At 42.3% G+C, this 26,929-nt stretch overlaps 1 protein-coding gene across 1 annotated transcript; it reads left to right on the top strand.

Annotated features, from left to right (window-relative positions):
• The first annotated feature begins 21,771 nt into the window (after window positions 1-21,771).
• Window positions 21,772-26,653, top strand: LOC147903358 (uncharacterized). The gene is made up of 7 exons (XM_087371411.1): window positions 21,772-21,790; window positions 21,887-21,973; window positions 22,431-22,516; window positions 22,613-22,744; window positions 22,855-23,442; window positions 24,078-24,245; window positions 24,578-26,653. Exons 1-7 carry the CDS (start codon window positions 21,772-21,774, stop codon window positions 26,651-26,653), a joined length of 3,156 nt encoding a protein of 1,051 aa, XP_087227537.1.
• The last annotated feature ends 276 nt before the right edge of the window (window positions 26,654-26,929 follow it).

Here is a 26,929-nt window from a genome sequence, read left to right as displayed (position 1 = left end):
CTTTTTCCGCATAAGCTCCCTCTCTTTTTCCGCATGAGCATAAGCATGAGCTTATGCTTATGCTTATGCATAAGCATAAGCATAAGCTCATGCTTATGCTCATTCTTCCGCATGAGCTTATGCGTAAGTTTCCGCAAGAGCTTATGCGGAAATAGAGAATGAGAGAAGCATACGCTTCTCTCATTCTCTTTTTCCGCATAAGCTCCTTCTCTCATTCCGCATAAGCTCCTTCTCTATTTCCGCATGAGCATAAGCATGAGCTTATGCTTATGCTTATGCTTATGCTCATGCTTCCGCAAGAGCTTATGCGTAAGTTTCCGCAAGAGCTTATCCGCAAGTGCTCCTTCTCTTTTTCCGCATAAGCTCCCTCTCTTTTTCCGCATGAGCATAAGCATGAGCTTATGCTTATGCTTATGCATAAGCATAAGCATAAGCTCATGCTTATGCTCATTCTTCCGCATGAGCTTATGCGTAAGTTTCCGCAAGAGCTTATGCGGAAATAGAGAATGAGAGAAGCATATGCTTCTCTCATTCTCTTTTTCCGCATAAGCTCCTTCTCTCATTCCGCATAAGCTCCTTCTCTATTTCCGCATGAGCATAAGCATGAGCTTATGCTTATGCTCATGCGGAAATAGAGAAGGAGCTTATGCGGAATGAGAGAAGGAGCTTGTCATGAGCTTATGCGCAAGTTTCCGCAAGAGCTTATGCGCAAGTTTCCGCAAGTGCTCCTTCTCTTTTTCCGCATAAGCTCCTTCTCTTTTTGCGCATAAGCTCCTTCTCTCATTCCGCATAAGCTCCTTCGCAAGTTTCCGCATGAGCATAAGCATGAGCTTATGCATGAGCTTATGCTTATGCTTATGCATAAGCATAAGCATAAGCTCATGCTTATGCTCATTCATGCTTATGCTTATGCTTATGCTTATGCTCATGCTTATGCTCCTTCTCTATTTCCGCATGAGCATAAGCATGAGTTTCCGCAAGTTTCCGCAAGTTTCCGCAAGCATAAGCATAAGCATAAGCATAAGCTATCCGCAAGTTTCCGCAAGAGCTTATCCGCAAGTTTCCGCAAGTGCTCCTTCTCTCTTTCCGCATAAGCTCCTTCTCTTTTTCCGCATGAGCATAAGCATGAGCTTATGCTTATGCTTATGCATGAGCATAAGCATAAGCTCATGCTTATGCTCATTCATGTCCATGAGCTTATGCGTAAGTTTCCGCAAGAGCTTATGCGGAAATAGAGAATGAGAGAAGCATATGCTTCTCTCATTCTCTTTTTCCGCATAAGCTCCTTCTCTTATTCCGCATGCAAGTTTCCGCATGAGCTCCTTCTCTTATTCCGCATAAGCTCCTTCTCTTTTTCCGCATAAGCTCCTTCTCTATTTCCGCATGAGCATAAGCATGAGCTTATGCTTATTCATGAGCATGAGCTTATGCGGAAGTTTCCGCAGGAGCTTATGCGGAAATAGAGAATGAGAGAAGCATATGCTTCTCTCATTCTCTTTTTCCGCATAAGCTCTTTCTCTTTTTCCGCATAAGCTCTTTCTCTTTCTCTTTTGCGTGAGCATATGCGGAAATAGAGAATGAGAGAAGCTTATGCTTCTCTCCTCCTCTATTTTCGCATATGCGGAAACATGAGCATAAGCTCATGCTCACCCATGAGCATAAGCATAAGCTCATGCGGAAAAAGAGAAGGAGCTTATGCGGAAATAGAGAATGAGAGATGCTTCTCTCCTTCTCTTTTTCTGCATAAGCTCCTTCTCTTTTTCCGCATGAGCATAAGCATGCGGAAACTCATCCTTCTCATGCTTATGCTCATGCATGTGCATGAGCTTATGCTTAAGTTTCCGCATAAGCTCATGCACATGCGTGAGCTTATGCGGAAATAGAGAATGAGAGAAGCATAAGCTCATTCTCTATTTCTGCATAAGCTCATTCTCTATTTCCCACTCTATTTCCCCCTTCTCTCATTTCCCCCTTCTCTCATTCTCTATTTTCCCTCATCTCTTTCCCTTTCTCTCATTCTCTATTTCCTCGTTCTCATTCTTTTCTTTCCTTTACATCTTCTTTCCCTCTTATCTTTCCCTCTTCTTTCCCTCTTTCCTTTCCCTCTTCTTTCTTCTTGCCTATGCCTATGCCTATGAGAATGCTCATGTTTGTTTATTTGTTTTCTGTTTTCGTGTTTGTGTCTATGTTAGACATGGGATCACGTCGCTCATCGGACGAGTACGGACAGCCTCGCAGGAGGAGAGCTCACGATCTATATGCTCTAGAGGACTTTGATTCCTCTCAGGCGACTACCCCGAGGACTACCCCTGGTCCGACTCCTCTCGGTCCTAGCACTGTGACTACCCCTGGTCCGACCCCTCTTCCACGTAGCACTGCGACTACCCCTCAGGGGACTCCTTTGCTAGCTGCGCATGGCTTTGTTGGGACTCTCAACGAGTTTGTAGCGCAGATGAGCGATGAGGAGGCAGTGAGATTCTTCTCTTTGCTCTCTCAGAGGACCTCCGCAATTCCTTCCCCTACACCGACGGGTGGACGTACAGCCCAGCCATCCCCTCGCGCCCCTTCGACCGCGGGATCATCACCTGCGCATGCCTCCCGCAAGGGAAGGAAGAGTAGGATGGGCGGCTCATGTTGTGCTGACTCAGGAGATGTAGACGAGTCAGCACACTCACGCTCCTTTAGGTCTCCACTTGGTCCGGAGACACAGTATCAGTCAGGTCCCTTTCCCTCTCCTACTCCCACAGCTACTCCTCGATCCGGAAGCGGTCGCGCAACTTCCACTCCTTCAGACTCTGCTACCGTCAGTCCCCCTTACTCATCAGGGGATCTCTCCTATCAAATCACATCTGCCGGAGAGATAATAGAAGACAAAAAGGGCAAAGCAGTGATGGCCGCCATGAGGCGGTTGATGAGTCATCACTTCAAGAGCGGCATAAATATCGATTGGCGGTATCAAGATGGCCAAAAGAAGCAGGCGGTGATCGATGAGTTAAAACTCAGATTTCCTAGTCCGCCAAATGTGGAGTTTAATAACAGTTATATGCTCGAGCGCATGGGTTTGGTCCTAAAGCATCGCAGATCAACCATGCGTACTTCCATTACAAAGGGGTTGTCTAAACCCAGCTGGGCAGACAAAGCTGATTGGAAGTACTTCAAGAAGCAACATAGGGACCATCCTGAAATGTTCGAGGGTCAGAGGAGGGCTGCGAAGAGACGGCTGGATGTCGTAGGTACTTCGCACTTTGGTGCAGGTGGACGGTATGCGTTCGAGGCAACCGTGGTAAGTTTACTTCTTTCCATTTAATGTATTGTTCTATTTGTTTTACTTACATATTACATGCACTTTAGCTAACTCTAACTCTCGTAAATTGGATCCACAGCAAGCTGCGATGGGTCGTCTTCCTACGGATGCAGAGACGCGGCACGCATTTCAGATAGGAACCAAGCCGTGGTTCATTGAGCAAGAGGCAATGGGAGCGACAGTCGATTGGGCTGAGGTGGCTGCTCGCACGGTATAAGTTTACTCCTGCTTGTAATCTCACTTTTTAATTTAAGTTCCAATCTAATTTTCGATTTATATGGTTCACTCTCAGGGTCAAAGCTCAAGCGTCCCATCATCAGAGACGAGCGATCAACAGGGGCAAGGATCGGACGCAGGTGCCGATGACGAAGGAGAAGATGGAGGTGTCGGGGACGAGGGAGAAGATGCAGGTGCCGAGGACCAGGGAACAGCCCAACAAGACGATTCGGATTCGGATTCGCTATATAGCGACGATTAACAGCGTCGCTATATAGCGACGGTTTATAGCGACGCTCCTTTTCCGACGATTTTAACGACTTTTATAGCGACCTTTGCGCCCGTGAAAAAAAAAATTTTTAATGTAAAAAGCGTCGGTATTTCCGTCGGAAAATGGCCTATGCCTTGTAGTGAAATATGGTTCAGGTTCTAGCTAAGCAAAAGGATAAGGGGAAGGGCAAAATTTCAGAATCTCATGCCTCTCCCCAGGCTGTCTGGCAGCAACCCAAAAAGGTATTCGCTCTTAAACCACGTCCATTATAGTCTCGCCATTGGGATGCTTCAACTTCTACCCCTGGTCAGACCTCTACCCCCGCTGACAGCCTTGCTTCTCAACTGTGGGTTGATGTGTTAAAAAGAGGCATTCCTGTATGTGACAATGATGAGGATCATAGAGCTAATGATCCAGGAGCACAGGTGGATGTTGATGTCATGGCTGAGGCCTGACAGCTTATACTTTACTCTGCCTTTTGGTTTGACTGTACAGTAGTGTGGTTGGATTGAAAAATAGAGGAGTATGTTGGAGAGTGAATGTCATTGTGGAGAAGAGTGTGGGAACCAAATGGCAAAATGTTCCATTGAGTTGAGAGGAAGTCCTTTCTTTTATAGAATGGGAATTAGAGAGTGTTTAATACATTGTATACTATTGTAACATTGAAGTATTTTTTCATATTTCACCTTCAAATGACTGAAGAAGAATTCTGTAAGAAGCTCCATTATCCCTTTTACTTCAATTTCATTGAAGTCTCATCTTTATATGTGTTTCTTGAGAACTTGCACACATGGAAGTTTCCAAGACATCACCTTGCTTTACTTCTAATGATAATCCAATGACGAAATATCATAAAAGTTTTTAGAACAACCAAAGATTAAAATATCTTGAAAAAAAGATGATTTCAAAATTTTTTGGATGTTGTAGGCAAGGATGTTTGAATGCTTCCTTTAATAAATGTTCTTGCTTAGAAGGACTTCACATGCTACTCTGGGGCTAATCCCAAGGCTAAAATTCCAATTCCCAACCCATCACTGAAGAGGTTTGTCCCCTATGAAGGCTTAGCTAAAATAGGAATAGCATGAATAAAAGTTTAAAACCTCTAACAAATCAAAATACTTGAGGACTATATGCTATGTTGGAAGTTGGCAAACCTCAAGACAGAGCCATCAAGCTAGCATTGTGTGATTGAGATAATAGCCTCACAAGCATCTCTAAAATCATGGGGACATTGACAAACAAATCCTTGTATTGCCAAACAAGTAACATTATAAAAATTGGGGGTCACTTAAAAGATATTCCACTACAAAGATAGTTTTAGAAACCAAATTTTAATTTGCAGGTCACAACTTTCTTTCTCAAATTCTATCTAGTTTTGGTCTTGCAGCTCCCTTCAAGCTTTGTAATGGGATCTTTTGATAGAATTCCTTTTATGTTGTAGTAAAATATTTGGAGAGTTTTCAACCATAATAAATCCATAATGACAAGGTGGGAAAAAGGTTTTTATGGGAAAAACTTTTTCCCAATGTAAAATATCATAGTGTTACTTGAATATGTGGAATCTATGTCATTGTCAACCATAAAGTGCTTTATAAATTTTTTTTCATAACAAATGGCATCACCACGAATACCTCATTGGTATTATGGGAAAAGGATGGGAGAAAAAGGTAGGGGCCACTTTGGCATTAAGTTTTCCATCTTTAACCTATTAACCATGGACACCAAAAAAAAAGGAGAGCACACATGGCAGCTTAGAGGAGGAGAGCCTACCACGTGTCACAAAGAAGGAGCTCTTGGATTGAGGCTTGGAGGGGGGAGTAGGTGTAAAGACAAGAGGCAAGATTTTGGGAGGAGGTGGAAAGACAAGAGGGAGCTTTAGGGGCAAGGAGGAGATAGAAGGTCAATGGAATGGAGGAGATGGAAGGTCACCTTTGGGAGGAAGGAGGAGATGGAAGGTTAATGGAATGAAAACAGGAGATGGAAGGTCTTAGAGCCATGGGTTGAGACTTAGCCAAAATTTAAGAATCAAAGATCCACCTTTAGATGGGGAGTGGTTGAGGATGGCCATGCATCTTTGCCCGTGCAAAGCACGTGTTCAGTACTCTTTTACTATAAAACTATCACAAATATCATAAGGCATTAGTAAACCTTGTTGGGGGAAATATTCTCTTACGATGCTATCTTCTGAGGCTACACATGAAGATCAAACGATGATAGCCATATCCATGGCAACTGAATGCTAGATTTTTCATACCACACATATTTCAAACTAGTATTCATGAAAAACAATTCCCAATAAATACAAAAACCCTTTATTGAGCTAGATTTGCAATCTTATCTCTTGAGGTTACCCATGTAGATCAGATAATGCTAGCCATATCTATGGCAACTAAATCCTAAACCTTAGATACCACACCTTTCAGATTAGTGCACATGAAAAATGTTTATCACAATAAATACAAAAAGCCAAGTTAACCGGTTGGATTTGCAATTACATTTTCTATCAAGTTTTCATCCATTATTTAATCAATCAAAGCCTCACTGTGTTCTTCCTTGTGAGATTGATGCTCATCCTCTTGACAATCTGTGGCCAAATTTTGCACATCTCTAAAATTTAAACTGAGATCTCCTAAATCGGTGTTTGAGAAAGCCTCCAAGGAACTCAAACTATTTCATGTTTCAAAACTCTTGTAGATGGAATATTGGAAGTGCTAGATTCCAACACATTTATTCTTTGATATTCTATTTCATGGTCCACTTCCACATCTTGAAATATATGTGAATTTCTAGGTGCAGCTTGAATCACAAACCATCACTAATGGTCCTCTTGATCAGGTTGAAAAAACACCTTAGATATCTATAGTTGCGAAAACATTCATGATATGTTCATGCAAGCTTTAATGAAATATAAGGGAAAGACACCAAATAAGAAAATTCTTACTTGCTCACAGTCATGGGTAGAATGAATGTGTTAGTAACTTCATCCCAAGATTTTGTTGAATGAATGGATTTTTAATTTTTTGTTGAATCAATGGAAAAGAAACCACTTGGATCCTTCCTGACTATAGATTGAGCACCTTTGCAAATGACTTTGAACCATTTCACTTAAAATATAAATACTTTCAATCTTCTAAAATTCAATTGCAAATTTTGTTATATGGTTCTAGCATAATCCATTTCACCTGAAATGAGATTTGTATCCCTAAGACTAGCTATAATGTCAAGATATATTCTTGCAAAACATTGGCCATGACTCCTTGATCAAATGTGTTGTATCTTACATCAAGTTTCTTCACTCAATAGTGACTACCAAATGTCCACATGGATCAATTTTCTCTACTCAGTTAATGACTACCAAATGCCCACATGTATCAATTTTCTCTACTCAGTTAATGACTACCAAATGCCCACATGTATCAATTTTATCTACTTAGTAGTGACTACTACCAACTTCACACATTGTATTGAATGAATGGTTCTACAAAGGTAATAGATTTTTCTTTAGCATCTAGCTCAAGATCACAACCCCATGCGAATTCCTCCTCCCTATCTATCACAATCTCCTGAGCAATCTCCCCTCTTCAAGTGGCATCATTGAGAGCAAATTTTGGGCCAATTGATGGTGCATTTAGTAGGCATTACTAAAAACTATGAGGGATATGACCTACCCTCTATTGGTCTTTATCCCTTTTTGCTTGTCCTTCTTTGTTTTTCTTGAGACTCCAAGCAGAGCTAGATTCTCAAGAATGCAAATAGTACGAGGTGGGCGCGCACTATATACAAGAAATTGTATTGCATGGTAAGTGCAACAAACCCACACGGTAGTTGAAATGTACCATACACTATATCTATCACCGCATGGTATAGAGAAATACCGAGTGGTATACCTATCTTCTTATAGCTTAGTATGTAGTTTTACAATGCGATAACGGGCTGCAGCAGCCGGTCTTGGTAAAAAAACATGGTGAGGCCAGTTTAAATTGCTCTCCGGGGGTCCAAATATCATTTTCGATCCTCTTATTTCTGTAGATGAGCCCAACATCTACAATGAAGAGCCCATAGATGAAGAAGTTGAGGAGCAAGAAGCTGCATTGGCCCTAGAAGTGCTCCAGTGACCTCCTGAACCCCATTTTACTTCTCAAATTCCATCTGCCTCGGGCACCACCTCTGTTGACCCCGCAACAATGATATGGTTTCTTGCTCCTTTTCTTGTCAATGGAGAATAATACCTCTTTCTCCATGACATAGAGGTTATGTTTGGTCTCTGGGACGATGAAGCTCTAGGTGTCCTATAAGCATACGAGGTGGACACGACTATGCAAGAACCTGGGTTTTTGGGAGCAGATGATTCAATAGAAGAGGTTCTTGCTTTAACACTAGCCTAAATGAAAGATGCAGAGACATCAATCTACTCCGACTTACCTGATGTTCTAGAAGAAGCCTTCACATCTCACTCCAAATAACAGGAGGCCTCTGGATCCATCCTCATTGACAAAGAGGAAGGGATTGAGCATGACGACTCCATAGTGGTAAGAAACTATGAGCTTTGAATTTCTTCTCTCTTGGTATACTTTTGCTTTAATGGAATTCTAATGTAATGTTGGACTGTTGCAGGATGCATTTGAGGTCAACCTATTCTCATCTTGGCAACAGCTTGTTCGCAGTAGCTTCGGCCAAGATCACTCATTGGCACATTACCTTGGCCAAGCAAAAGGGTGCTTTATGGTTATCCACAAAAAGTTTTCTCCACATGGTAGTGATGACCTCCTGAAGTGCAAGGCCTTATCAAGAGTGATTGGTCATGCTGACATCAATTGCAATGCTGACAATGTCATTTTGTTGAACTGCATGGCTGCCCTCAATGCCTTTGGAACCAATTTTCAAGGTATGGCATTGATGGCAGTAACCATGTCCCTGGCCAGCAGCGACAATAGCGTTGACTCTCTATCAACTAGGTTTAGAGCTAGGAGTGTATTTGGGAATTCAAAGCCCGATGTTCTCAGTGTTTTAGAGAAGAGAGAAAGGCTCTGAAGCCTTATTGTATAGAAATTTTATTTTATATGAATACAGATATACATTTTATACAGTGCCCCATTTTGTGTTCTTTTACAAAATTTATTTTATACTATCATTGTATTTTGTAACTTTAATTGTTGTTGGCATTAATATTTTCATTCACTATTTTGTTTAAAAGCATGCTATTAGATAAATATTTGTGCTATAATGGTCATTTCTGAGCAATCTAGTAAGAATCTCATCGCGCGGCAGAAGGCAAATGTGTTTGGCATCGCACGGGGTCAAACAGGCCCCATATGCGCCATAGCGGGTTTCCAAGTCAAACAGGGCCCATATGCGCCATAGCGGGTTTTATCATTTTTGGGCTCCCCGCATGCCAAACAAGCCCCATATGTGCTATAGCGGGTTTTAGCATTTTTGGGCTCCCCGTGCGATGGCGAACCAAGTCTAACAGGCCCCAGGGTTTTAGCATTTTTGTGCTCCGCGCACAATGGTGAACACATTTGCCTTCTGCACCATGGTGAAAAAAACATCATTTGACCACTCAAATTCACATTGAACTTGCATAAACTGACGGAAAGCATCATGTAACATGTATAATAACATGGGAACAGTAATAGAACATAAAAATATATTTTATTCATTGGCCTAAAAGGGCAGAGATTTACAAAATGATTTAGGTTACACCAAATGAGCCTAAACAACATCTAGGGCCTAAGGGAGGGATTGGAGTGGATGCGCTTGGCGAGTGCAAGGTCCTTGTCCACCATCACTGTTACTCTTTTGGCATGGATAGCACATAAGTTCGTGTCTTCAAAAAGATATACTATCATCTGGTCCGTTGCCTCTTGAATTGCTCCCATAGCACTTGAAGTGAAATGCACATCACTCTTGTAAGTCATGCTATTTCACGTACAACATGTTGGAAGGATGCATGGGGAATGAGATTGTCCACAGTGGTTTGGAACTTGCGGATCTCCTGTAGTGCCTTCACACCTGATTTTTTGTGCCTTTTAATATTTGGGGGACTCTGCACTGGCCTCTGGACATGGTTCCATGGGCACTTGTCCGCTTTGAACTTCTTTCACCTCTCCTCCCTTGCAACCACCTCTTCAGAGTGCTCTTCCTGTGTCTAGTGGGTCCTTAGAGGTGGCTTGTCATGCCTAGGGGCTTGTTCGAGGTGGCTTGTCATGCCTAGGGGTCTGCTTTCATTTTCATGAGGCTGTGAGACAGCAGAGGTTGAGGCTCTTGCTCAGCTCGTACTAGAGGCTCCTCATACATGATAATATCGAGGCATAGAGGGTTGATAGTGCTCTTTTGTGCAGTCTGCTTGGTTGGAGGACTAGGGCCAAGGTTCATTATATCTGCGAGCCCACCAAATACTTCCTCTTATTGTGGCCCCTGTAATCTCTCCATCTCCTCTCTTTGCCTTTCTTGCTCCCCTTGTTGGTCTAGATGCTCCATGCCAGGACCCCACGGAGGAGGGAGGGGCAGTTGATCAAGATTGACTGGACTATTTTTCCCCTCTTGGGAGACCTCCCTACTTCCACGGTTAGTTTTGTGGAAGGATTGAGAGGACCCATGATCGTGCTTGGATCCTTCATTGTGCTAGGATTCCTCATGGTGCTGAGATCCCTGGGATCCCCCATGAGAGTCGGATGGTGGGGACTCACATTGCTTGGAATCTTGATGATGAGAACTGCCTTCAGATCCCTACTGATCATTGCCCTCTTGGCCACTAGGGCTTGTAGTGTGTTCAGAGGCCATGGCGTTGTGAGGAGGACAACGGTTCGCATCTAAATGGCATCCAATGGGTCCACCAGTTTGTTTAACTTGTGCCATAGAAATGAGCGATTTTTGGGTTTTGAAGTGCTTTATATAGTCTTTTTTAAAGCACTTTAGGGTTTTTCTTTTAAATAGGGTTTTTTGAGTGCACCTCCTCCCCCCAAGTCTTTTGTCACCAGTTCGGTAATACTTAATCTTCACCACCCTCCCTCCCAACCCACTCACCCCTCCGCCCTGCCATGTCGCACATGCAATTTTGTACATTCCAAATAAATTTGTGAATTTTGGAATCTATAATTGACTCAAAATAGTGTTAACTTTATTCATCAAACATTTTACATTTGGGGCTCTCTTAGGACCCAACGCCTCCCCTGTCTAACTCTACATTGCAACCAAACTGTAACCCCTTAGCTCCCTGTTGAGGAGCATATTCTCATGCATAAACATAAGCATATGAGCATAAGCATAGGCAAATGCATGTGCTTATGAAAAGAGGAGAAAAGATGATGAAAGAGAGGAAATAAGAGAGGGGAAAAGGAGAGAAGGAAGAGGAAGGAAGAGGGGAAAAGAGAAGGAAAAAAGAGAGTGGAAAAGCATATGAGCATATGCTCATGCATAAGCATAAGCATAGGCAAATGCATTTGCTTATGAAAAGAAGAGAAAAGAGGATGAAAGAGAGGAAATAAGAGAGGGGAAAAGAAGAGAAGAAAGAGGAAGGACGAGGGGAAAAGAGAATGAAAAAAGAGAGGGGGAAAGTAGAAAAGAGTGGAAGAAGAGGAAATATGAGAGGGAGGAAAGAGGGGGGAAAGAGGGAGGAAAAGAGGAAAAGAGGGGAAGAAGAGGGAATAAGGGAAGAGAGTGGAAGAAAGGGTTCATATGCCCATCATTGCAACTAGGGCTGAAAGAGCTAGCTACAAGCCAATGTAAATAACGAAAATAAAAAATGGAAAAAAGAGAAAGCACTTTCTTGCCTAGAAAAGTCCCGCTCGGTATTTCGTGGTGACTGGCCCTACAAAAGAGAGGAAACATGCCATTTTTTAAATAACTAGTTGGAGGAAGGAGGAGTTTAGAAAAGCAACTTTCCAAAGGGATTGGATTGAGGGGACAAGCATAAGCCTACAAACAAGGAGAAAGCACGAAAGGAAGGGAAAGAGGAGGAAGAGAAATACCAAAAAGAGAAGAGGTGAGTCTTCTTTCTTTCACCAAATCTCATTTTTTGTCCTTAATCTCTGAAAATCAAGCATGAAAATTAGCACATAGGCTTAGCAATGCAAGGAGAAACATCCTTCAACACTCACAAAAAATGGACCTACATTGCTTAAAGAGATACACCTTATTGAAAAACGTCCTTTCACATGAAGCAAAGAGGGAGAAGGGTGGAGGGGGAGCACAAGCGTTGGGAGAGGGGTGAGGAGTGTGGGAAATAGAGGAGGAAAGCAAGGTCACTGAATATAACATGGGAGGAGAGATTTTTGCTTTTCTCGTAATAGAGTTGTGAAAGACATCATCGCACGAGGTTTCGGGTTTTAGTCCCGCAGCATCACTATATAGCAACAATGGTCAGTCGCTATATAACAACACTTATATCCTAAAAGTGTCACTATATAGCGATACTTATATCCTAAAAGTGTCGCTATATAGCGACACTTATACCCTAAGTGTCGCTATATACTTATACCCTAAAAGCATCACTATATAGCGATGAAACAGGGCAAACCGTCGCTATATAGCGACAATTTAGGGAACTTGATCTAAGAAGAGAGGGAAGGAGCTCATGGGTGGCTATTTTTTGGATCTTAATGGATTTCCTTGCATTTTATGTTGTGATTTTGGAGGTGTGCAGATGGAAGGGATGAGTGGAAGCTTATCAGATGATGCGCCAATGCTCAGGAGTGAAGAGTGGCTGAGAGGTTGTATTGTCATTGCACTCATTGCAAGTGAGAAGTAGGACATCAATGCCATATTGTCATGTGCCACTTGAGGATGTATGGGGAGGAGACCAAACCAGTACCCACCATTGGTGGTGCACGTGGTGATGGATCATTGCGAAGTCAATGCTATTTGAGTTCGTGATTAACATTACATGCATACATGACACGAAATCTTGAGACAAGATCTTATATTTACATGAAACCTTGAGACAGGATGAGGATGGTGGTGAGGGTGTGCGTATACCTTCACACTTTGGGAAGGAGTATGGTCTCCCGAATGTGCCAGATGATGAGAGGGTATGGTGGACATGATGGATTCTATTTTTAGGGCCAATGCACATGTGATGTCCGAGTCTGAGGCCATGTACATGGCACCTTTGATAGAAGAGTTACAGATCTTATGGACAAGAGTGTAAGTCTTTGATATTTCCAGAGCTCCTAGACATACCAATGACATTTTTGCATGGAACACATTGATTGACAGAGAGTCACGTATGATTGTGGAGTCATGGCTAGCTTCACACAAGATAGCCGAGCAAGTGCTTTAGATACCAATCTTCTCTCCATGCACTTGGATTATTGTGGGACCATACATGAAATCTATGAAATTGATTTCAGAAAATTCAGTATTTTCATTCTTGATGTAAAATGGTTTAGAGCTATTTACAACGATCTTTGTTCTTCCTGAGCATTGTGAGCAAGTGCATACTAATGATTTAATTAATTGAATCTTTCATTTTTAAATATGAATTGGTACATGTACTTAAGAATAATTTCATATAATTGATGGTATTTGGCACCCATCTTCAATGTAGGTGGTTTTTCATCCGGATCGTTCTAATCCAATATGGTGGTACGTGATCCAAGTTGCACCACAAAGTAAGCAAATTTTTGAAGATAGAGACATGGATATGGAGATGCCACTACCAATGTTGGATCCAATTGATCCAGATGGATCTAGCGAAGAAGATGAAGATCACAATGTGAGCCAAGAGGAAGATGTGCATAATGAGGACATCATATCGGAGGAGAAGATGGAGATCACGATATTGAGGAAGAAGATGACGATCATCAAGAATCACCCGACTTTATTAAAGAAGATGATCAAGTCTTAGGTGAACGTACGATGCCAGAGTATGTTGATGATATAGGAGATCAATTGGGTATAGAGTTGGAGATAGACTTGTTTGGCACACTAGACTTGGCTCATGATGAAGCCGTTGATGTAAATGCTCTTCATTGATTTTTTTCATCTCAAACTTGGACATGAATGTATGAGCTTCAAACTTGATGTACATGCTCTTGTACTTTCATTCTTTAAAAGGATCAAACATGTATGAAAAGAATTTTTTTTGGTCATTGGGTGAAACTATCTTTAAAGGTCGGTATGGGGAAAAACACTCTATAAAACGTCGCTATATAAAGACCTTATACAAGTCTCGCAAGTGTCACTATATAGTGACACTTTTTAAACCTGCTTTGCATACCAATGATTAGTGCCCCGCCTACGCTAAACACCGATGCTTAATCGTCGGAATAAGGCCCGTGTGTAGTAGTGTGTGTGAGTTCAATAGAAGGATATTTTTAAATTGTAGAATTAATAAAAATTAATTTACATAAGGGTGTATTTAAAATAGTTTTGGGAAAAAATTATAGATTTGTATAGAATAAGTGTACATTTTATCAAGGAAGAATTTACAGATAGGGGATTTTAGAAATATGCCTTGAACGCACGTGATATAGAGGGTTTATACATAGTGACCCCCCTGAGTTCCATATTTTACACTCTTCCTTATTGGAGGCATCATAATGTCATATATCTATTGGACACCCAATGCATATATTCAAAAATGTGAAAAATTCTATGGATGCATATGATTGTCCAGAATATAGAGACAGCCCAAAAGCATGAGAGGACTTCAAAGTTATGAAAACCAAAAGGGACTTCTATTTAGAACATAGGAATGGAAAGGTGATGCACCATGAATGTTAACAAAAATAGAATTAAGTGTTATCGCGGGTATGAAAACTAGATGGGTATATGCGTTAGTTTACTTCGAATGGAAAACTAAGTGGTCTCAAGCCACGAGATTGGCACAACATGATACAAATAATATTATTTCCACTTGAACATATTCAACTAATATTATTTCCACTTGGATATATTAAAGTCTTGTTTAAGAGTTAATGACACATTATTGTTATTATTGTATGTACTTCCAATTGCTTTGTGGGTATGTAGTACTACAGATGCTTCGAATGCCATCAATAAGGTCAGTGCATTTTGTAAGGTATGTCAAAGAGTCTATTGTGCATGTCTAATTTCCATTCTCATTGCAAAAGTTACTTCCAACATAGGTGGATATCATAAAAAAACTAGACAAAGAAAGCATCCATTCAGCAAATGAGAATGCTAACAAGTATTATGGACATCCAATTGCATTTACTCGATGAAGTGGCATATGCAATTACTTTGCATAGTCTGTGGATGCCTTTCTTGGAATGGTTGATGAAGTTCCTAAGCAAAAAGCTAGACCAAAGTGTAGCATGGTAGAAGGATGGTTAGTGCTTTGAGTCAATGCTTTACACTTGTTTTACATTATAGAGTTTCTTAGTGATGATCCATGGGTTGTAGGAGAGATTGGGTAATAGTGGACTAGAAAGTGCAGCTTGGAGGGAGAGAGCAACTCTGATAGAGGGAGAGAGAGGGAGAAGGTATAGAGGGTGCAACTGAAGGTTGAGAGAAGCTCCAAGAGGTGCTGTAGCTAGGAATGGAGGGAGAAAGAGTAGAGGGGGTTGAGCAGCTTCTCCAGGAGGTGTTATAGCTAGGAATGGAGGGAGAAAGAGTAGAGGGGGATGAGTAGCCACTATAGGAGGTACTGTAGCTAGGAATGGAGGGAGAAAGAGCAGAGGGGGATAAGCAGTTGCTGTTGTAGGAGGTGCTATAGCTAGGAATGGAGAGAGAATGAGCAGCTGCTATAGGAGGTGCTGGAGAGGGAGAAACATAGTGGACCAGAGCAAGAGGGGGCAGTGAAGATGCCAAATGAGTTCCCACGTTTGAAAAATGGAGGGAGAATGGAGCTGGACTAGAGATGAGGAGGGGGCAGGCCTGTAACAAGCTGAGAGGGGGAAAATTTTTGCCCAAAAGGGCCCACCGCCTCTTGAATGACTTGTAGGTTTCTTTGGGGGAGGTGCATATGGGAGAAGGGTCAAGCATGGGTTGAGGGGGGGGGGATGGTTTGAGTGGTCCCCGATGTAAGAGGAGTAGCCAATAGGGGTTGTTTGCAGGTCTACCCACCCTCCACCTCAACATGGCGTTGCCCCACAAAAAGGAGCACTCCCATTGGTACACCTCAAATACCTCACTAATCCCTTGAAATTAGAAAACACTAATTGGGGGCCCTTTGGAGACCCCAATTCTCCCCTAATGCTCTTTCTTTCTCTTCTTTTCCAATCTCTTATTTCCTCTCTTTCATCCTCTTTTTTCTTCTTTTCATAAGCATTCTCATACGTTCATGCATAAGCATAAGCATATGCTTTCTCTCTTTTTCTCTTTTTTCCCCTCTTTTCTTCTTTTCTCCTCTCTTTTCTTATTTTCCCCTCTTCTTTTTCCTTCTCTTATGCTTATCTTCTTTTCCCCTCTTCCTTCCTCTTCCTTCTCTTCTTTTCCCCTCTCTTATTTCGTCTCTTTCATCCTCTTTTCTCTTCTTTTCATAAGCATATGCATTTGCCTATGCTTATGCTTATGCATGAGCATATGCTCATATGCTTGTCCCCTCTCTTTTTTCCTTCTCTTGTCTCCTCTTCCTTTCTCTTCTTTCTCTTCTTTTCCCCTCTCTTATTTCCTCTCTTTCATCCTCTTTTCTCTTCTTTTCATAAGCATATGCATTTGCCTATGCTTATGCATGAGCATATGCTCATATGCTCATGCATAAGCATAAGCATATGCTTTCTCTCTTTTTCTCTTTTTTCCCCTCTTTTCTTCTTTTCTCCTCTCTTTTCTTATTTTCCCCTCTTCTTTTTCCTTGTCGTATGCTTATGCTCTTTTCGCCTCTCTTTTTTCATTCTCTTTTCCCCTCTTCCTTCCTCTTCCTTCTCTTCTTTTCCAAGGCTCTCTTATTTCCTTGTCTTATGCTTATGCATGAGCATATGCTCATATGCTCATATGCTTTTTCCCTCTTTTTTTTCCTTCTCTTTTTCCCTCTTCCTTCCTCTAGTTATTTCCTCTCTTTCATAAGCATATGCATTTGCCTATGCTTATGCTTAGCTGCAATGGGTCGCCATCCCAGAGACAAAGAGGCAAGACCTACATTTCGCATAAGAACAAAGCTGTGGTTTATTGAAATGGAGGCCATGGGAGCGATTGGGATGAGGTGGTTGCTCGCATGGTATAAGTCTACTCCTACTTGTAATCTCACTTTTTAAATTGTTTTATTCTTTAAGTTCCAATCTAATTTCCAATTAATATGGTTTCACTCTTAGAATGTAGGTTCGAATGTCCCATCAGCGGAGGTGAGCGATGATGATGAGAGATTTGGCTTACATAGCTTTGACGAGGGCCAGGGATCAGGCGTAGCTCACAAGGGCTAGGGAATAGGCCAATGTGACTAATAGGAAATACTATTAGTAGTATTAGTAGTAGTTTGTATATACTTCTGCATGTATATATATGCTACTGTATGTCGGCTCGTTTGAGCGATTTTGTATCACCCTTTTCGAAAGGGTAATTTTGTAACAAACAATGTTGTATATCTTTGACATGTATATGCTTCTATCGCTTGGCTCGTTTGAGCGATTTTGTATCACCCTTTTGACAAGGGAAATTTTGTAACAAACAACATTCTTTTAATGTTGTAATTACTATTAAAAAAAACATTAGTGGGGCAAAACAGGGCTTGTTGTGGCCCTATTTAGCCCCACTAATGTTTTTTTAAAGCTTTTGTTAATCGTTTCTATATAGCGACGTTTACCAGTGTTGCTATATAGCAATGTTTATTAGTGTTACTATATAGCAACGCTTAAGGCTCGCTTGGCATAATGAGTGCCAACATTAGATGCCCCTTCTTTATGGTCAACCATAGAGGAATACTATAGATTGTGATTACTACCGGTGCCCACGTGGACTATGATGTGGATTGATGCCCAAATGGATCAATAACATCCACAGCCAATCCAAGATGCAAATGTTGAGGCTCAATACCAAACTATGGCCACATATTTTATATATGTCTCCAATCCTTTCTATCTTGAAAGATTCTTTATGTTCCATACATGCATCAATTGCGAGAATGCTAATCCATAAGTCCAACCAATGTCTACAATGAAATATATGCACTGTGCATGTTAAGATGGGCGTGAGTTGTAGTACCTTTCTCGGAATCTTATCTCCTTCTGTGTCTTGCCTATATGGAGATGGACCACATGATAGACAAGTTGTAGAGAGCTTGTATAGTCCTCATATGTTCCCTTTGTAAAGGACACAATAATTGAGACATGAATGAAGTAAATTGCAATCCATTAATCTTGATGATGCAAGTGTTCTCTTGCATCATTGCTTGAGTCAGGAACTGAATTGCCTTTTGGGAGTACTGTTTAAGGTGAATTTAGAAATCAATCAATTCAATGTATTTAAAACATTAAATTGGAATTACATGTAATGGAATTATTCATTGGACTAACTATGAACTCTTACTAAAAGAGGGATTGAATGCTATTGTCTAACTGTCCATAAGGTGCTTGCAAATTTAGGATTAGAAGAATGGTTATAAGGCAAGATTTACTTACCCCTTCATATAACATGGTGCTTGCTTCACATCATAAGCTATCCCCTTAGAACTCATGTTATGGTTAGGGCCTAGGTCCTCCCTAATCACTTTGACACCTTCATCTTTCCATCTTGGGGTGAAAGAGGATCAAAGTAAGTGCTTTCTCATGCCTTGCATCATGTCATCCTCATTCAGTGCATCCTCTGCTTCAATGCTTCTATTATGCTACTCTTATGGCTCTTGATATCCCTCAGAGACTATTGATATTCTTGGTGCAACATTGACACATGAGGATGATTTAATTTATACAATGCATATGCTTTCAAAATTCCTGGAGAAAGTTCATCTCGTTGCATCAAAAGACTTTACTGAATCGACGGAAAGTTCACATACAAAAAAGCATTGTTACCATGATCACAAATTACATGGAATAAATGGAATTGGCAACTCATCATTCAACTTAAACTCGAGTAAAGCTTAGAAGTGACCATACTTCTTTATGTGTGTCATTGATATGATGCATAGCCTCCTTATAATACCTTTGCATTGTGCATAATCACACAAGACCTATTGATAAAGATTCCATTTACTAGTGTCTTCTTTGGATGATAATGAGTTTGAAGACATTTTACAAAAACAATAGTGGACCTATTACAATATGTCACAAACCATAGCTCAACGCCAAAATGCATGAGATCAATCCAACAATGAATAATTGTTGGTGCCATCAATACAGTCTTTGGGAAATACAAGAGTTGATATTTCCATTGATAAAAATGTCAATAAAAGCATTTAAAAAACCTTTCCTATTTGGACTCCAAAATCTTGCTCTATTGCTAACAGACATTTAAAACTATTTCATGTAAAACTAATGGGAACTGTAGCATGTACTCACAAAGTTTAGTTCGAATCAGATTATGCTTTCACTAAGTGGAAAAGGGCATTGATTACTCTCCAACTAGAAACTTGTGAGGTTGGTGGGTTTCATTATGTGGCATGTTACTAATAGTGCTTGAAGACATGGACTTTATTCTTTCTAAACTTGGTTTACTCCATCCCTTACTCTTTATCCTTGCAAGAAAGCATGCAAGAGTAGAGAGGCATGGACACATGCTTCATAGCCAATGAGATTACAACATGGTATTGAAGAGAGCAACGTGCATCTAAAATAGTTCATAGGAACGTTAGGAATTTGACAATGGAACCTAGGATGGCAAAGGGTATAGATGGTCGAGGAAAATTTACCAACCACTATGGCTAGTATCAAACACATATAGAATGCTAGCATTAGAAAAAGGATGTGCATTAGAGCCAAACATTAGAGTTCTATTCACATATGATAGTACCCATAGTGTTTTTGTAGATGTTCCTCTTTGCTCAGCTCTATACCCGATGCCATCCCCAAGTATGCAACCAAACTCCTAACATCCCTATGAACTTCAAATGCATGCATACTCTCTCTAATACCATACTATAGTTTATTTGGATATGTCCATGCCTATCTACTCTTGGATGCCATTCTATAAGGGAAACTGTCAAGGGATGGTGTTAAAAAGTTTAGGAAGGAACTATGTCTAAGTCTCAAAGCACTGTTACTAACTTGCTGTCACACAAGAGAATCCATAAATCTTAGAAGGCTTTAGTTGGAAATTAGTTGGTCAATATCTTTTCTATTAAGGGAGATCATAATTATTTTTGATCCACATCAGTTGTTGTTGGATGTGTCAATGTTGGTAGAGGAGGGAGCACAGATGGCTCGAACCATAGGTGGGAGTTGTTGAAGATACTAGCGGTGAGGATAGTGAAGACTAGGTTATGGATAAAAGCATACTCTGGCTCATGCAATATGAGATATTCCTACCCATATATTCAAAAAAGCATCGATAAAAGCGTCAAAAAATTGCTTTACAATTTGACACTTTGTGTGTCACTAATGGGTAAGAGACTTTGCACGGCTCTTAATCTTACTCACATGAAGGCTTTTGCAAAGTATCATACCCATTGGATATCTTTTGCATGGTTGGGCATGCATACTTCTTTGTTTCTTACCACACATCATGCATGAGCACTAGAAATTATGCATCTTGTGATTCTAGCCTATGTGTGTGTCTTCGATGGGTATGATACTTTGTGCAAGCCTTCATATTACTCACATCAAGACATGTGCAATGTATCACACACATCAAATATCATTTGCATAGTTGGGCATGCATATTTCCTCATTTCATAACCACCCATCATGAATGAGTGTTCAAAATATGCATCAGTGTACTTTTATTCTATGTGTGTGTCTTTGGTGGGTGTGATACTTTACATAGGCCTTAATCTTACTCACATTAAGGCTTGTGCAAGGTATCATACCCATTGGATATCATTTGATGGTTGCACATCGATATTTTCCTCGTTTCTTACCACGCATCATGCATGAGTGTTAAAAAAAATATGCATCAGTGTGCTTCTAGCATATGTATGTGTCTTGGATGCATATGCTCCTTTGCATAGGCATTAATATTATGCACATCAAGGCCTATGTAAAATACGATACCCATCGGATAGCATTTACATGGTTGGGCCTGCATATTTCCTCGTGTCTTACCATGCATAATGCGTGAGTGTTAAAAATCTGCATCGGTATGCTTTTAGGCTATATGTGTATCTCTTATGCATATGATACTTTGCACAAGATTTAATGCTACTCACATGAAAACTTGTGCAAAGCATCACACCCATCGCATACCATTTGCATGGTTGGGCATGCGTATTTCCTTGTTTCATAACCACCCTTCATGCATGAGTGGTAAAATATATACATTAGTGTGCTTTTAGCCTATGTGTGTCTCTCTAGAATGGATGTGATACTTGTAGCATGCCTTAAAATTACTCACATCAAGGTGTCTTCAAAGTATCACTCCCATCAGATAATATTTGCATGGTTGGGAATGCATATGTTCTTGTTTCTTACCCCCACCATGCATGAGTGGTTGAAAAATATGCATTGTATATAGTTGATTATTTTGTCAATACGCTCTCGAGAAAGATTTTTATAAAAAAAGAGCAAGGTCGTTACTAACGTCATAATTTTTGTAAAAAATACAATCTATGTTTTTATTACATAGTAGTGTTGTCCGATGGCGGTTGGAAACTAGGTCCTTAAAGAGACCCGTGGTTGATCATCCGATTGCGAGGTCACTTTTGTTATGCCATCTTCCAATGTTGATGGCAATGAGACTAGCTACGAATGTATGATTGAACCGTTGGGATTTGTTTCTAGCCCCCCCTTGACCTTGACATTGCAAAATACCTACTAAGTTCAATGCTTAAATTTGCTGTGCATATTGGGCTTCATTAGCGTTTTAAGCGTCATATGACTCCCAATTATTTTGAGAAAGCTTCACCCCTACGCCTCCTACCTAGGCCTTAAGGGATTTTGTGAAGCTTAAGACTACATAGCAAATTTAACTACATAGCCTAGGCCATACCAACATGTACGGTTCTGCAAACGGTATCTGGATATATATACTGTACACTGAAGAATTGTACTAAAGAGAGGCGGAAAAATTGTTCAGCTTGTTGACGGGACGTTTAACAATTAGCGAAGGCTTGCCCCTCGGCAACGGCTGCGCATATTCTGTGGAATTCCGGGAGAAGGGAGACTCGAGTGCCGACACGTCTCCTTGTGTCTGGAGTTTGTAGTCAAGTTGTTGTTACTATCTTGACATGCGGAATTGACCGACATCACAACGCAACCTGATCAGCTTGTGGGCAACATAATTTGAGTTGGATTTGAATCCCTGTGTTCTTCATGAGTTAGTGCTCCGTGGGCCCTGAAACGGCAAGATTAAGATTGGCATTCATTCTAAACGGTGAATGTCACCACCGCTTGTCTTGAATACAAAGTGTTGAAGCTGCTCAGCAGCGACGGACATATGCTCAATTCGAATCTGGAAGAGAGAGACTTGCAAGATGCACGCAAAACTTGATCTCTGTAGCCGATAACTTTATTTCTGTAGACAGAGATAGCCATCACCGTTCCATGGACACGGACAAAAGTAAAGGTTGGATAGGGACAAAACAAAAGTTGCCATTTTTCTTCTTGATTTTACTGCTGGCCGAGCTAAGCAGCTGTACCTGTGTCTCTACAGATGCCCAAGCAGCTCCAGGCTTTTCAGATCTTCTTCCTATAAAATGCAGATCGATAGCTGAACAAATCAGCAGCATTTCGACATTGGTGTTTCTTTGATAACATAGCACAGCACAGCAGGCGCCTTCTGCAGTCCTCTATGGCTGGGCTTGCTTCTCTCATTTGAACTTTCCTTAGTAGCAGGAGCATTATTGGATTGAAACCAGAAAGGAGCCCTCTCTAGCAATTACGGTCGTCCGTATTACAGAAAGGTCTCTGCCTCGAGAGCAATTGGCGTTCACGAGAACCCTACGAGGTGTCCTGCGCAGGTCTCGGGTAAGTTAAGTTTTTACGCTTAGAGGTTTGTTATGTTATTAGACTTTCTTCTCAGCGTCCAACAGCCTTGTCTGATCTGCGAACATTAATTTACGAGTTCTAATGCTGAGATTGCAATGCATTCCGACAGAACGGCACGACAAAGTATGGGTTTGACGGACTCAAAGCGCTCAAGCTTAAGGCACGAGGAGATGTTCTGGCTGTCCAGACTGAATGCGGCCTTCAGGACAGGATGGGCTTGTTTCATGGCGGGCCTGATATTGCAGCTGGGCAGCATGCACGCCCAGTGGGTAACATTTCCAATCTTTTCGTACGTAATGGCTGTCACTGTAGTTGGAGAATCCACTTTTGGCAAGGCTCTTCAAGACACCCTTGGAGTGATAAGGGGAACGATTCAGGGAGTGGGGATGACGATGCTGGCGATGCAACTGCTTAAACCTGAGAAGATGTCCTTAGGTATGGCTATTGTTTGTATCTCGTTGAGCTCCTTCATCATAACGTATCCAAAGAGAGTACATATACTCGCAAAGCGAGTTGCTCTAGCACACAGTGGCATCATTTACATTACCGCGGTCAGCCAACGCGTAAAGATCGACGAATTGTTCTTTCCGTTAAGGCTCGCAGCAACAACTATTGTGGGCGCGACATGTGGCATGCTTGCCTTACTGGTGCCTTTTCCTCGTCTGGCCGTCTTTCAGGTAAGTTTTGCATGAATAAATATGGCCCCCATTGCGCCCAATTGATAGTTGATTGCTTTGACCAATCATGGGATGGCACGTTGGATTGGGAGTTCTGAAGTGAGTGCCACGGCTTTGGATTTCAGCTATTTGGACGTGTGACGCTCACGCTTTGAATGATCGTCTGTATTGTCAATTGGTCGGTAACTTGTCGTTTTGGTACGGAAGACTTACCCAATTAGAAGAGAGCTGTGTGTCTCTTCCTTAGGACGTTTCTCTGTTGCGCGTGGTCCTTTGTTGCTTGACGTTACTGTCCTCCGCCTCTTCTCGCTCCCGAGTCCCCTGGACCCTCTCTCGTTGCACTCCTCTCTCTCTCTCTCAGACTCTCTCTCTCGTGTCCATTTGCCGGGTGAAAAACCTTCAGTCAAATCTAGCATTGAGATCCGATGCTTTTTTCCATGATATTTGACGTGTGCGCTCTGAGATCATGAGTAAGGAGACTCGAGCGTGAATATATAAGGTTCGTTTTGCATGACAATATGTACATGTAAGTCGATCAATTTAACGATTATTTTACAGTCGAGTCTTTGAAATTTTCAACGCCTTCCCGAATCAGCGAAGGATGATACCTGTAACGTGCTGTACATTGGAAGCAGGTTCATTTACAAGCGAAAGTGTGTGCACGTATAATTTGCGAACGGTTGAAAGTTATGGTGGATGCATTTTGCGCCGACGATCCTGGACGAGCCTCAGCGTTGAGCTTTCAAGGCAAGTCATTGGCGAAGATCTGCTCAAAAGTTCAAGCCGAAATCGCCTCAAAAGAGGTATGGCAAGTTGCCAAGAAGGTCCATCCCTCATGCTGTTGAGAATTTGTAGCAATGGATAATTATGGATGTACCTTACGTGACACTCTTCTATCATTGCATGAAAAGACTCAGAGCATGCTTCTGATTTGTGAAATAGGTCCATGCAGTCACTGTAGGTAAACAGCGTTAAAAAAACTTGAAGAGCTTGCAGGCTGCTTTTATTACAGTTGCTAATACTTAGACGCTGGATTAGAAGTTGATTGCAGTTTCTAAGATCGTAATTGTCATACGATTTTGTCCCTAATTACATGAATTGTAACTCCTAGTTCGTATGCTTGAATATTGTTCAGGGTGAGCTGGGATGGGAAATGGGGTGCTTTGCTGGACGCAGTTGGAAGGACTTGCAGCACCTGACGAAGGGCTACACCCGTCTTAGAAAGAGTCTAGAAGGCATGGAGCTGGCCTTGCAATGGGAGAGGGCTGATCCTCCCTCACAAAAATTTCTGCACCTTCTGCTGAAGGATTGTATGATATACCTCATGGATTGGGCGTGCTTGGCGTTGATGCATTCAAGCAGCGAGAAGAAGAAATGCTCGAGCGAGAGAGAGATCATCATAGCCGAAGGAAATGAAGTACTATATACTTTGGATGAAGCGCTGGGAAGTGCAAGGCAGTACATGGGTAGGGAGGTTGCTACCGGAGAAATGCTAGTAGAGGGCCGACGTCTTGAGGTGTTCGGCAACCCGTTACAGCCGCCATACGTGAAAGATGATCAAGCCGCTGCGCTCTTTTTCTTGTTCAACTTGAAGAACTTCGTGCATGAAACCAAGGCCATCCTGTGTCATTCGGCAAAATCGACGGAGCAGCACGAAGCTTTACCGGAGGAGGAGCTCGGTAGTGTCATCCCACAGCTCGAGATTCAATCGCCTAATGGGAACACCACTTGCAAGAGATGCAGCACCGCTGCTCAGCACCATCCTCAAGAACAAGACGCTTGCAAGCAACCTTGGTGGAGACGCCTGACACATCGAGCGCGCAATATCATGAGTTCGAAGCTGCAGCCTGATGCTCAGCAACTTATCACATCTTTGAAGATGTCGTTAGCTATGGCAGTAGGAGCCTTTCTGGGCTTCTGGTTCAACGAAAGGAAAGGGTATTGGGCGGACATAACCTTAGCGCTGGGATTCACGGGACCCGCGAGAGGAGGTTCGTTAAAGGTGGCAACACTGCGGTGTTTGGGGACCGTGTCGGGGTCGATCTACGGGCTATTGGTGGTGCTGGCCACGAATGACAGCATGCCAGTGGTGAGGCTGGTCGCGCTACTTCCGTGGGTGGTATTCACGAGCTTCCTAAGGCAGAGCAAGGTGGTGGGGTACGCAGGCGCGATGTCTGCGTTGACAGGGGCGATAGTGATCCTTGCGCGAGGAAACAAAGACTCTAGCGATGAAGACTTTACAGTGATTCGGATAGTGGAGGCGTTTCTGGGAATGGCGACGTTCGTGGTGGTGGAAATGGTGGTGTTTCCTCGGCGAGCGACAGCGGTGGTGAGGGAGGAGGTGGCGGGGGGGCTGGAGGCGCTTGCACGCCTGGCGGAGGCAGTGTGCATGGATGCCTCAGAGTATTGTCATAGTTGTAGAGCAGGGGTGGTAGAGGCGGCCGAGAAGGCTGTGAGTAGGGCCTTACACCGGCAAGAGGCACTAGCCAAGGAGGCCGCCGACGAGCCGGGCCACCTCCTTTGGGCTGCACCTCCCTTCCCCTCACCTATTTTTTCCCGGTTGACGGAGGCTCAATGGATGCTCGCTCGGCTATTCCGCTTTCAGCTTGCGGCCTTGCAGGAACCACTCCTCCGCCATTGTGTTGATCTGGAGGCCACACACACCCAAGTCGCAACTACGCTAGCACTCCTAGCAGTCACCACTCGGCAAGTCAACTGCCTACGACAAGAAACAACGATCCCTCTCGCGTCCCTAGCGGCCAGCACTCGGCAAGCGTCCGACTTACAGCAACACCCTGTCACATTCCCAACTGCCACCACTCGACAAGCCGGCAGCATACGCCCAAAAACAACTCCCCCTCTAGCGCTCCTACGGAACACCACTCGGCAAACCAACGGTGGCGTGAAGACACCCCCTCTACAAGACTTGGAAGCTCATGGTGCCACCCCATCCCGTTGCACCTGTCCTTCAATGGCGTCAACCTATGAACTGTGCACTCAACAATACAATCATTCTACAACCCTCCCCCATGACGACATGGCACTTGACCCCTCTAATAGTACTCTTTTCCTCTCTCTAGGTGCCCTAAACTTTGCCCTCAATGGCCTCCTCCACGCGACGATTCACCTCCAACAAATTGTCCATGAGCTTCTTCAAGACGAGAATCCATGGAACCTTATAGAGCTTCCCACTAGCCCCATGACCTCATAACTCTCTCCCTCACAACAAGTCTCTCTTTCTCTCTCTCTCTCTCTCTCTCTCTCTCTATATATATATATATATATATATCTATTTCCCCCCGCCCCCCCTTCCAAGCCTTACAACTTATCAATATGTCTATGTCTTAGAACCTTAAGCGTGCACAAAAGCAACATTACTTCATATACAAAAGCTTTCATACTTTCTTACTTTGTATCAATTCTCTTTTACATCCTCTAGCTAGTTACACATGATCAAATCCACCCATACATGTTTTTTTCCTTTATT

The sequence above is a fragment of the Dipteris shenzhenensis genome, chromosome 3 (assembly GCF_047967505.1).
Source record: "Dipteris shenzhenensis isolate YYH24624 ecotype China chromosome 3, Dip_SZ_1.0, whole genome shotgun sequence".
NCBI lineage: Eukaryota > Viridiplantae > Streptophyta > Polypodiopsida > Gleicheniales > Dipteridaceae > Dipteris > Dipteris shenzhenensis.
Note: the sequence above shows the minus strand (reverse complement) of the source record. Positions and strands in the feature narration are given on the sequence as shown.